At 36.6% G+C, this 11,438-nt stretch overlaps 1 protein-coding gene across 4 annotated transcripts; it reads right to left on the reverse strand.

Annotated features, from left to right (window-relative positions):
* Nucleotides 1–839: 839 nt before the first annotated feature.
* On the reverse strand, nucleotides 840–10,805 carry LOC108972164 (acyl-coenzyme A thioesterase 13-like). Of its 4 annotated transcripts, XR_001993613.1 has the most exons (3): nucleotides 10,666–10,805; nucleotides 1,093–1,497; nucleotides 840–1,029 (listed from the first exon to the last, which is right to left on the reverse strand). XR_001993613.1 is itself a non-coding variant. In XM_018938670.1 (2 exons), exons 1-2 carry the CDS (start codon nucleotides 10,753–10,755, stop codon nucleotides 1,156–1,158), a joined length of 432 nt encoding a protein of 143 aa, XP_018794215.1. In that variant the 5' UTR covers nucleotides 10,756–10,805; the 3' UTR covers nucleotides 1,045–1,155. The 4 variants fall into 4 exon arrangements, 3 of the variants coding, with proteins under 3 accessions (XP_018794215.1, XP_018794217.1, XP_018794214.1); XM_018938670.1 differs by lacking the exon at nucleotides 840–1,029 and having other exon boundaries at nucleotides 1,045–1,497; XM_018938672.1 differs by lacking the exons at nucleotides 840–1,029; nucleotides 10,666–10,805 and adding an exon at nucleotides 7,684–8,249 and having other exon boundaries at nucleotides 1,045–1,497.
* Between the last annotated feature and the right edge of the window lie 633 nt (nucleotides 10,806–11,438).

Here is an 11,438-nt window from a genome sequence, read left to right on the forward strand (position 1 = left end):
AACTTGGACAACAACCCGTAGAGYTGCACTCGAATTTCAACTCGATTAAGAATTAATGTAGTAAAAAAAAAAAATTATTTTTTATGAAAAAACAATATGGCTTTCATAGAGCAAAAACCAGTTAAATGATCAACTAACTCTTGTGTGAAAAGGCTATTAATCAATTTTTAGATGTGACGAAATTTAAGACTTGATGTCGTTCGATTTCTTAGATGAAATTTCTAAAAACAAAATTAACGCAATAAACATAACTATATTCAAGTTAAATTCAATACTCGAATTAACAAATAGAAAAGTTTATAACAGTGGCAATATCTATATTTATGAAAGAGAACTTTGCACAGAAATTAGAATAATTAATAAACATTTTTGCCATTGCTCAATTTATATTAACATTTTTACACTCAACTATTTTTCAGTTATGTTTCACATTGTAAAACATCAAAACTAAAATTTAATTGTTAAAAATTGTCTAACTATTTATAAAAAAATTCTGTTCTGTAATTTCAGTTAGGTTAAGAATATTTCAAATAAATTGAAGTATATTTTTTAATTAGTACAAAATATCGAGACTGGCAACCTTTCTTTTAAGAGAACAATCTGAATGAGAAAGCTAACTCGTTTCAACCGAAAAAATAATTAAATTTTTAGAAATATCCACGTAAGGACGGTAGAAGCGGTGGTGAGTTATCATTTCCATTGAAACAGCAACTCAACAATTACTACTGAGTACAACAACAACAACGTTATCACTGCAGAAGTGCGGCACGTCGGTGACGAAATGATGCATAAGCTGTCTCTTATACACATCTAGATGTGTATAAGAGACAGCGGTAGAAGCGGTGGTGAGTTATCATTTCCATTGAAACAGCAACTCAACAATTACTACTGAGTACAACAACAACAACGTTATCACTGCAGAAGTGCGGCACGTCGGTGACGAAATGATGCATAAGTTACAAATTTACGTAATCAATGTCCAAATTTTTCAGGGCCACAAATTTATGAAATGTACAACTTGAAGTATTACTAGGCCAAATTAAATAAGTTGTTATTAAAATAATATTTAATTAAATAACTAAATAATTATACCAAAAATTAGTGACTTTTATTTAACCATCCAGCGACTCCAAACGTTTTAGTTAAGTATTAGTACTACAGAGATTCCACAAATTTCGTTTGACCTCCTTTGGCTACAATTGCTCCATCACTTTTCTGCGTTAAAACGCATTCAATAAAAGCTAGTTTTTTGCCCGCTCTTATTGTATTTGCAGAAACCAGTATTGTGTCTCCTTCTTTAGCAGCTTTTAAGTAAGTGACATGTAAATCAACTGATACACCGGGATTACAAGGCTTTGACATTAAAGCGTACGTGGTGACCATATCCACAATTGTAGCTGTGAAACCGCCATGTAAAGTTCCACCACGATTGAGATGTTCAGGAGCTACCTTGAATTCCGCAGTGCATTTACCGTCAGCTCCATCGATTATTTCAACCTTGAAAAGAAAAAGGACTAATTTTAGACATTAAGAGAGATAAAAGCGGTTAGTACTTGAATTCCCAAATGTGCGTTTGTAAATGGAATTCCTTTAATAAATATAGGATATAATCCCTTTCTTGCATTTGTAATTGCGCAGAGTATCGCCCCGCACAGACAGTTGAGTCGTCTAACACCCTGTTGAGGGTATTTTCTAACACAATCAAATCCAATTTTAGTAGATAGAAATGTCAGAAGATGGATGGAGTTGTGTGTAGAAGTTCAAGCAAGTGAGGAAAGTTCTTTGATCGCCATTCACTTGGGAGTGGCCAGAAACGATTCTTTTACATATGGCTCAAGCAGCGCACGACTTCCGGCCTTTGACAAATTACCTTCTGGATAGCCTAAGAACAACCGTTTTACGACGAGCTAAGGTGTGATGGCGAAACATCCGTACAGTGTTGTGCGCAGGGTTTGCACCCGCTACGTAAAAAAACAGTACCAATGAAAACTAATTAACAGCCTCGGATGAGAGACCCCCCTTTTGATGACGACCATGGCAAACGAAACAATGACTATCATTTCAAGGTATGCACCTGAAATATCCGGTCCCTTAATTGAGAAGGTGCCGCTGCCCAGCCGGTTGATGTCCTCGTGAAAATAAAGACAGACATCACCGTCGGCAAAGAAGTGCTATGGACGGGACAAGGGCTGAGACGAGTAGGTCCTTGTGGCATTTACTACAGTGGCCATATAAAGGAGCGCAACTTTGGTGTGGGATTCGTGGTGGGAGAGAGACTCCGTGACCGAGTACTGTCATTCACCCCAGTGGATGAAAGTCTACCCACAATCCGCATCAAAGTGAAGTTCTTCAACATTTCGCTGATCGCCCAAACCCCGACGGAAGAGAAGGACGATGTGACCACAGATGCCTTCTATTAGCGCTTGGACCGCACCTATGAGAGCTGCCCTCGCCACGACATCAAAATCGTGCATGGCGACTTCAACGAAAGGGTGGGCAAAGAAGGTATCTTTGGCACTACGATCGATAAATTCAGCCTCCACGATGAAAAATCTCTACATGGATTGATTCTGATCGATTTCGCGGCGCCCGAAATATGGTTATCTGTTGTACTAGATTTCAGCATAACAAAATTCATCAATCCTCCTGGCGATCTCCGGATCGAAAAACCACCAACCAGATTGATCATGTTGTGATAGACGGAAGACGTGTCTCCAGTGTTTTAAATGTGCGTACACTCCGAGGTCCTAACATCGAATCGGACCACTACCTTGTTGCAGCCAAGATTCGCACCACAGCAAAAAACGCACGTCAACAAAAACAAGGAAGGTTCGTCGTCGAGAGCTGCAAACACAACAGACAGTCGAATGATTTTCTGCTCGACGTGCACTCCTGCTCTTTGAGAGCACTCGTCAACAACTCGGTATGAGGGAACTGTAGGGCGGTCGAGCTATTCAAGCACGGCGGAGAAGAACTTATAAGGAGCATGTTATAGCTTCTTTGTAAAATATGGTCAGACGAAAGCATACCAACGATTGAAATTTAAGTCTGCTCTGTCTAATCCACATAAAGTAAGATACCACAATCTGCGGCAACTACAGTGGGATAAGTATCCTTTCTTTAGATTTAGACTTTTTAGGCTTTAGACCTAGAAAATCAACAACAGACCAGATATTCACCATGTACCAAATCTTAGAAAATTCCCGTTAAAGGAGAATCAACACACACAACCTATTCGTCGATTTCAAAGCTGCCTACGACAGCACGAAAAGGTGTCTGAATCTGGAATCCCCAAACGCTCCGTCAAGAGCGGGAAGGCCTCTCCGAGCTGTTCGATATCAAACGAGGTTTCAAACAAGACGACTCCCTATCGTGCGACTTCTTCAATCTGCTGTTTGAGAAAATAATTCGAGCTGAGAATTTAATCGGGCATGCACAGTCTTTTATAAGAGTGTTCAGCTGCTGACGTATGCAAATGGGTCTGGTAGTGAACTAAAGCAAGAAGAATATCTCCTGGCTCTAACGTCACTGTTGACAGTCTTAACTTTGAAGTCGTAGATAATTTCGAATAACTTGGAACCAGTATAAACACCACCAACAACGTCAGCCTGAAAATCCGGTGCAGAATAACTCTAGCCAACAGGTGCTATTTCGAACTGAGTAGACAATTGAGAAGTAAAATCTTCTCTGGACGAACAAAAACCAAACTCTAAAAGTCACTGATTATTCCGTCCTGCTTTATGGTGTAGAGGCATGGACGATGATAACAACTGATGAGTCGACAATGCGAGTTTTCGAGACAAAGGTTCTGCTAAGGGTTTGTGGTACTTTACGCTTTTTCCAAGGCGAATATCACATTCGATGGAACGATGACCTGTATGCGAAATAATAGACAGCGGCGACTCTGTCTAGGTCTTGTTCTCCGAAGGGACGAAAACACTTCATCTCTGAAAGTATTTGACGCAGTACGCGCCGAGGAAAGCAGAGGGAGACCTCCATTCCATTGGAAGGGCCAAGTGGAAAAGGACCTGGCTTCGATTGGAATCTCCAATTGGTGCAACGTATCGAAAAGAAGAAACGACTTGGGCGCTGTTGTTAATTCGATTATAATCGCGTAAACGGTGTCTACGCCAGTAAAGAAGAAGAAGAAAAATGTCAGAATGACGGACTTTGAATTTATTGAATTTCTTTAAATAAAATTTGTGTATGTCGGAGTGCTAATATTTTGTAGGAGTGTTATTATATTACTGTACTTTGGATTCTAAAAGCGCAAATAAAATAGTAACAGGAATAGATAAACTGTTACTGAGCGAGGTCTGATCGTATTCTGCGAACAGAGAGAAAATAAGCAGGAACCATTAGATACTTTTAGAATAATGAAGAAGTGCGCAATAATTAAGCGCTGTATCCTCGCAGAATCAATTCGAAAAGTGACATCGATATCAGTAGAACTTGCTGTGCTATATTAATAGAAATATAAATTGAAGTTATTGTGCTACAGTAGGATGAAAGTATAAAGACATACAACAAAATGGAATCATCTACAAACAAAATCGCCAATATCAGAAATGGAATCGGCTAATCCTACAAGTGAAGGTTCATGCCAGATCCTCGCAGCGCTTGATTCGCAGATCCGGAATCTAATGGACGTAATCAAGTCCATGTAGATACCAAGACCGGTAGCAAACAACGGTGGACCTCATTTTTGATGGAATAACCTCGAAGGCGGCTCACTTGTGATAGCCTTAAGTAAGGCGCTAGACGGCAGCTCATCAAAATGGTTATCGCAAATAAGTTTCGCAGGCATAACCTGGACACAATTTAAGGAGTTTTTCATTCAAAGTTTTGTGGGAATGGAGACAACCACAGCAATTTTATTGAACGTTTTAAATGGTTATCCTAAGTATGGAGAAGGGTTTGCAGAATATGGTAGTCGAATTGTTACCTCATTCATGTTCAAGAGAAAAATAAAGATTTGGAGGAAATCGCAGTGTAGGTAGCGTTGACACACATGGCTCAAATCAATAACAATTTGTTGCGAGGGTAACTCGTAACCAACGTAACAAGCCGCAACCAGCTACAACAACAAAGCGTAATACGGATGACGATGCACTAGAAAGGGGAAAGAACGCAAAATAAACAATCATAACGGGAACAGTAATTAAGGAGCAATATACGATGTTTGAAGTGCAACAAAATGGGAACTTTAGCTTCGCCAAAGGTTGTGGTAAATTTATCAGGCGAGTCGGTTCCATTTTGCTATGAGTATGTAGCTGGTTGTTCATTAGTAAAAGAAAGTTTTGTTAGTGTTTGCAATGTACTGAATGCGCACTGGTGTTTGTGAAAATTATGGTTGGTTGGTAATTTCGAAATTGATTTGCCTGAATCCGAACGTTGATTCGAATTGGAATCCTAATCCATTATAGTGTTAGGGATTTAAACGTAGTGAAGGGTAGCTGCGAAATCGTAACAAATAAAAATTAAGTGAAAGGAAAATCAGAAGCGAACAAAATTATTAACGCATCGAAAGAAAAAGTGCGCATAGGTCGCAAATAGATAATGAAGGGAAGTGAAACAGTAGCAGTAGTGCAACAAGGGCGCATCCTAATTCTTATAAGTGTGTAAGACCATTATGTAGTGTGCGTGTGTATGTTAGCTGGTGCGAGTTTACTTATTACCTCGCTTTCACATAGACTGCGGTGGATGACGGTTGATCATACGTAGATTAAATAATGTAGGAGTGTGAAAAAAAGTTTAAAAATGGGTCGAATTGACTGAGGTAAATGATAATTGGCTAGTATCTGACTAACGAGATTCTGATTCCTAGCTGATAAAGCTAAGCTAACAAAGTAATTAATTGCTAGAAAATTTACATAAAACCTATGAATTGAAGAAATGAGTTTTATGTTAGAAAAATGCAAAGAAACAGTAAAAACAAATGTTTTTCCGTAATCCCTAGAGCATTTAGATGGGCAGTGATTAATCACGTCCAGGGACGAATTTAGGTTGGATAAAACATTGTCAAATTATGTTCCTAGGTTTGTTGAGAATAATATCAGCTGTAAATTGGCTAAGGCACCAGTTGGAAAATTGCAGTCTGAATTACATTCGTTCCAAAGGTAGATATTTTCTGACACAAATTTTAATTAGCTCGCTCTCATACCTCTCAATTTTTATTACCGCTAAGACTACACAGAGCACAGCATTTGATTTTTGACAATTGCTACAGCTATAGTTTTTAAACTAACAAAACTCCGAGCAGAGCAGTGCACATACTTGTACATTATTCTGATGATAATTCTAGAAATTGTACTGCTACCAATTTGCTTATTTGTCAGTTGCTTTTCTTTTGCCTATTGCTTAATTTCAAACTTTATTTTTTGTCTAGAAGCCTCAAACTTTATGTGAAGAAAAGTTAATGAAATATTTATAAACAATAAAAAATTAACAGATGTGTTAGAATATTATGATTTAAAGTAAACACACGAGGACGTATGATTTGTCAGGAAGGCCGTGTCGGAGAGCTCATGGTTATATTTTGCATGTCCTTGTAACTGTGTATGTCGGAGTGCTAATATTTTGTAGCACAGTATATATACTGAGGTTTGTAGGCAACTGTGTTTGCCAGAGCGTTATTTGAAATAGGCGAGGCATAGGCGGTATATATTACGGTACTTTGGATTATAATTACGCAAATAGGAATAATAACAGGAATGGAGAACTATTAGGTACTTTTAGAATAATGAAGGAGTGCGTAATAATTAGGAGCTGTGTCCTCGCAGAATCACTTCGAAAAGTAACATCGATAGGAGCAGCCCTTGCTGTGCTATTTTAATAAAAATATAAATTGATGTTATTGTGCTAAAGTAAGATAAAAGAGTAAAGTGATACAACAAAATGGAATCGTCTACTATTATTTATATACGAACTTTTTAAGTAAATAATTTGCTAAGATTTAATCAAATTAAAAAACGGTTCTTAAAACCCCAAAATTTTTGTGTAATATTTGGTTTCATACTTTCTATTGGAAAATATTGTTTTACTAATTAAAGTTTTTGCTTAAGTTTTWATAGTTATAACTAGCATTTAGTAACTAATATTTAAGATTCTCTAAAATTATGAATATTATTAAAATCGAAAACTGAGACAACGCCCAGAAGTTTGGTAATAACCTTAATAACACAAACGTAATAAAATTTAATATTTAACTTTTATGTGCAAATCATAGGCCCATCTTGCTCAGACCTTAAGACTCATTTAACCGAAATAAAAAAGCAAGCGACCGATATTCAACGATTCAAATAATTTGCAAATAAAAATATTGAAAACCACAAAAAAAATGTGTATGGAAAAAAATTATTTTTCCGAATTTTTCTCATGAAAGGTTTTTTATTTCTAAATCTTTTCCAATCCACAACGAACGACCTCTGAAAATTTCATCAAGAGTTGTGCAGCCGTTCTCGAGCCTTAGCGTTACTAAAAAACAAACATTCAAGAAAATGGCTATTTTTTTGAGCTTTCCGGCAACTATTCGAATTTTTCTCGTCGTAAAAACCATCTTTGAGCTTCAGCGAACATTCAGAAAAGTGATTTGGCCAAATTGATTAATTTTTTTATTATAGATTAAAATTTCAATTTGGAAGTCTACGCTAATATGTTAAAAGCATGGCTTCTTTATATTACTTTCCAATAACGCCCGGTTGGATTCATATCCGATTTTTCTTAATTTTCTCTTCCATTAAAAATTTTGCTGATGCCGATTTTGTAAGTTTTGCGCTTAAGAAATGTAAAAAATATTAAATGCTTCAATGCTCTTGCCTCTGTGATTAATACTCAAACATCCCCACAAAGTAGAATACATATGTACATATGTAAATACTGACGTTACGGTACGATTAACGATGAATGAGAAATAACTATTTTTGTTTGTTTTAAATTCCAAATTGTTAAAAAATACATAGCTGGAAAGCCATTACTATCGCATGATGGCTGATGGTCATATGAGGGGAAAGTTTGGTTAGGATGTCTTAATTGACCCTTAATTTATATTGTCATTATTTTCCCCTTTAAATTTCCTTGGAAAAAAAATTACCTGAAAATTTGAAATCTTAATATTAACACTAAGTACTTGACCAAGGCATGTAAAAATTTTCCATTGACAATACATGAAAATCATAATTTTTACCTTTAAATTTCTACAGCTCAGACGAATTTTATCGCATTGCATATTCCTCAGAATTAAACACCTGATAATTTGTATTTTTTATATTTATCTAGTAAATGAAGAGCGCTATAGAAAAATTGTAGATTACAAACTTGTAGGAAATTTTATTTGCTATAAAAAAGTCTCGAGCGCAAAATCGCAATCATTAATACTTCCCGAGATACTCGGATTTATAAGTAAGACTGTATGGAATTTTTATAAATGTTTTAGGTCAAGTTTTGAAACTTAAGTTGCGGCGTAGTTATAGCACTTTCTGCTTTCTCAGCATGCCAAGGAAAAAGTTTTATCAAGATATCTTAATATTTACTCAAGCTATCGCTTGCATGGGCAAAACGTATTCAAATACCTGCATGGGTCATTTTATCTCGTTTAGTTTTGGAGTGAAAAAAAACCTTTTTTTATTGAGATATCTTGAACCAATATAGTTAACTACAAATGATATTCTAAAATTTATTGTATTTATAGTTTTTTCAGATTGAAAAGCTTGAGAATACCGTTCCATAATCGGGAATAAAATGGGTATTGTCGGATAGAGATTTTCCAGATCAAGTTATAGCCGCAGGAAACTTATAGTTTTTGAGATATTGCATTTCTTTTTCTTCCCTAGCGTAGAAACCGCTTACGCGGTTATAGCCGAGTTATCAATATCGCTCCAATCGTTTCTTTTTCACGACAATTGGAGATTCCAAGCGAAGCCAGCTACTTCTCTACCTGGTCCTTCCAACGGAATTCTTCTTAATCTACTTCCTCCGGCGGGTACTGCGCCGAATACTTTCAGAGATGGAGCGTTTTCGTTCATTCAGACGACGACCTAGACAGCGTAGCCGCTGTCTTTTAATTCGTTCAATGTCGTCGTATCTTTCATACAGCTAATCGTTCCATCGAATGCGATATTCGCTGTGGCCAACGCGCAAAAAACCATAAATCTTTCGCAGAAAACTCGCAACGTAATAAGTGATAAGTATCAGCTATTGTCAGCGTCCTTGCCTCTACACCATACAGCAGAACGGGAATAATGAGTGACTTATAGAGCTTCGTTTTTGTTTGATGAGAGAGGACTTTACTTCTTAATTGCCTTAGTCCGAAATAGCACCTGTTGGCAAGAAATATTCTGGGGTACAAGTTCGAAGCTGAGGTTGTTGTTGATGTTGATACTGCTTCGAAGATACTCGAAGTTATGACTGTCAAACGTGACGTGCGTGCTTGTGCGACGACTATTTGTTGTGATGACAGGAGATATTTCGTCATGGCCTCGTTCGCCACCAGAGCCATTTCCTTGTTGTTGATGTTGATACTGGTTCGAAGATATTCGAAGTTATGACTGTTAAGAGTGACGTGGATTTCCAAGCTGAGGTTGTTGTTGAGGTTGATACTGGTTCGAAGACAACCGAAGTTATGACTGTCAATAGTGACGTGGGTGCTTGTGCGACGACTATTTGCTTTGATGACAGGAGATATTTCGTCCTGGCCTCTTTCGCCACCAGAGTCATTTTCTTCGCTGCCATATCCATTCTGGAAAAAGCAGGACTAAGAGCGCGTTTGTTAAGGCCTGCGATAGAAGATTTTACCTTCTCGATTTAGTTCTCCAGAAGTAGGAGTCACACGAATGAGAGTCATCCCGTCTGAAAACGCCGTTTAGTACCGAACGGCTCGGAGAGGTACTTTCCGATACTGACTGATAGATAAATGCAACTTTGAAATCGACGAAGAGGTGGCGAGTGTGGATTCACTTGGTGCATGGTGAATATCTGCTCACTTGTTCATTTTCCAGGTCTAAAGCTGCACACTATTTTTGCGATTTAAAATTATTTTATTCTTATATTTTGCGATTTATTATCCACTAACATTCCTTTGTACTAATTTATTTTACATTATATAGTGCGAAAATAGTTTTAATTCAATTATTAACTTATTGTTCAATTCTGTTTAATTAACAATAGCGAAAGAGTTCCAAACTTTAAAATAATGGTTACGTTATCGACTTCTTTTCTAAATGAAGTAAAAAAATAAAGAAAATAAATTATATTATTCTTGTAAAATGTATTATTTGATATAACTCATTTGTTATTCTTAAATAAATAGTATTGGACAAGTTAAATCTTGATTTAAAACAGTTTTTTCGCTAAATTGCAATTAGAAGTGTAAAATTAATTTTATATCGAAAATATATGTACCTCAAATAGTGGTAATTTTCAAATTCCTCGAAAACAATAAGCTTCCTGCGGTTATAACTTGATCTGGAGAACCTTCTCTAACAGACTATACCCATTTTATTCCCGAAATCATGGGACGGTATTCTAAAGCAGGCCCGTCAGATTCACCATCTCGCCGATCGATAATAAAAACAGCAGATGAAGTTATATAAACAAAAAACTTGTCAACCTCGGGGATACCAATCGTATCTCATTCAATCTTCATCCATTTAAGAAGAAATTTTTCACCTTTTTCAAAGTGCTCTCGAACCCAGTTGATTTAGATATTATGTTCGATATAGCTTTAATAAAATCGACACCTCTTTTAGCTGTCCCCATTTCTACAATATTCGTATTTATTTACTTGAACTTTACTAGACTTCTACCGGGTTACCAACTGGCAATGAATGTTATCATGATAATTTTATGGTAAAAGTAAACGCATATGCATCCGGAATATTAATAATTATCACTGCAATCCAGCTCTGAAAGTGCTCGACACAGTAGCTGCAGGGGGAAGCAGATGAAGAGGAAGACGTCCATTGCGTTGGAAGGACCAGATGGGGAAGAACCTGGCTGCATTTGGTATCTCTACCTCTACTATTGTCTACGCCAGTAGAGAAGAAGAGGATGAACTCAAACTTTATATAATTGAATTATGGTTAAGAATGTTCTTAATGCTGTTAAACTTACATAAACATTATTAGATATGCAAATACATATGGATATGTTTGTAATAGTTGAAGTAAAGTGAAATAAATTTATAATTGATTATCAAAAGCCAATATAATTTTTGTAAAACTAATGGATCCTTAACAGAAAATCCTGGTAAGAAATGTATCACTTAACGGGTACCTTTAGCGCAAGGTAGAATTTCTGATTAGTTGGAATACAGAAACACAATAGGGGTATTCGCTTGCTATTGCAAAACCCTTGAACTGTGCAAGAATTGCATATATTTCCTCTTGGTGCACCGGCACAACAACAAACACACGCAGAAAATTATTTGCAATGGCTGTAAA

This window comes from Bactrocera latifrons, unplaced genomic scaffold (assembly GCF_001853355.1).
Source record: "Bactrocera latifrons isolate USDA-ARS-PBARC rearing strain unplaced genomic scaffold, ASM185335v1 scaffold_381, whole genome shotgun sequence".
NCBI lineage: Eukaryota > Metazoa > Arthropoda > Insecta > Diptera > Tephritidae > Bactrocera > Bactrocera latifrons.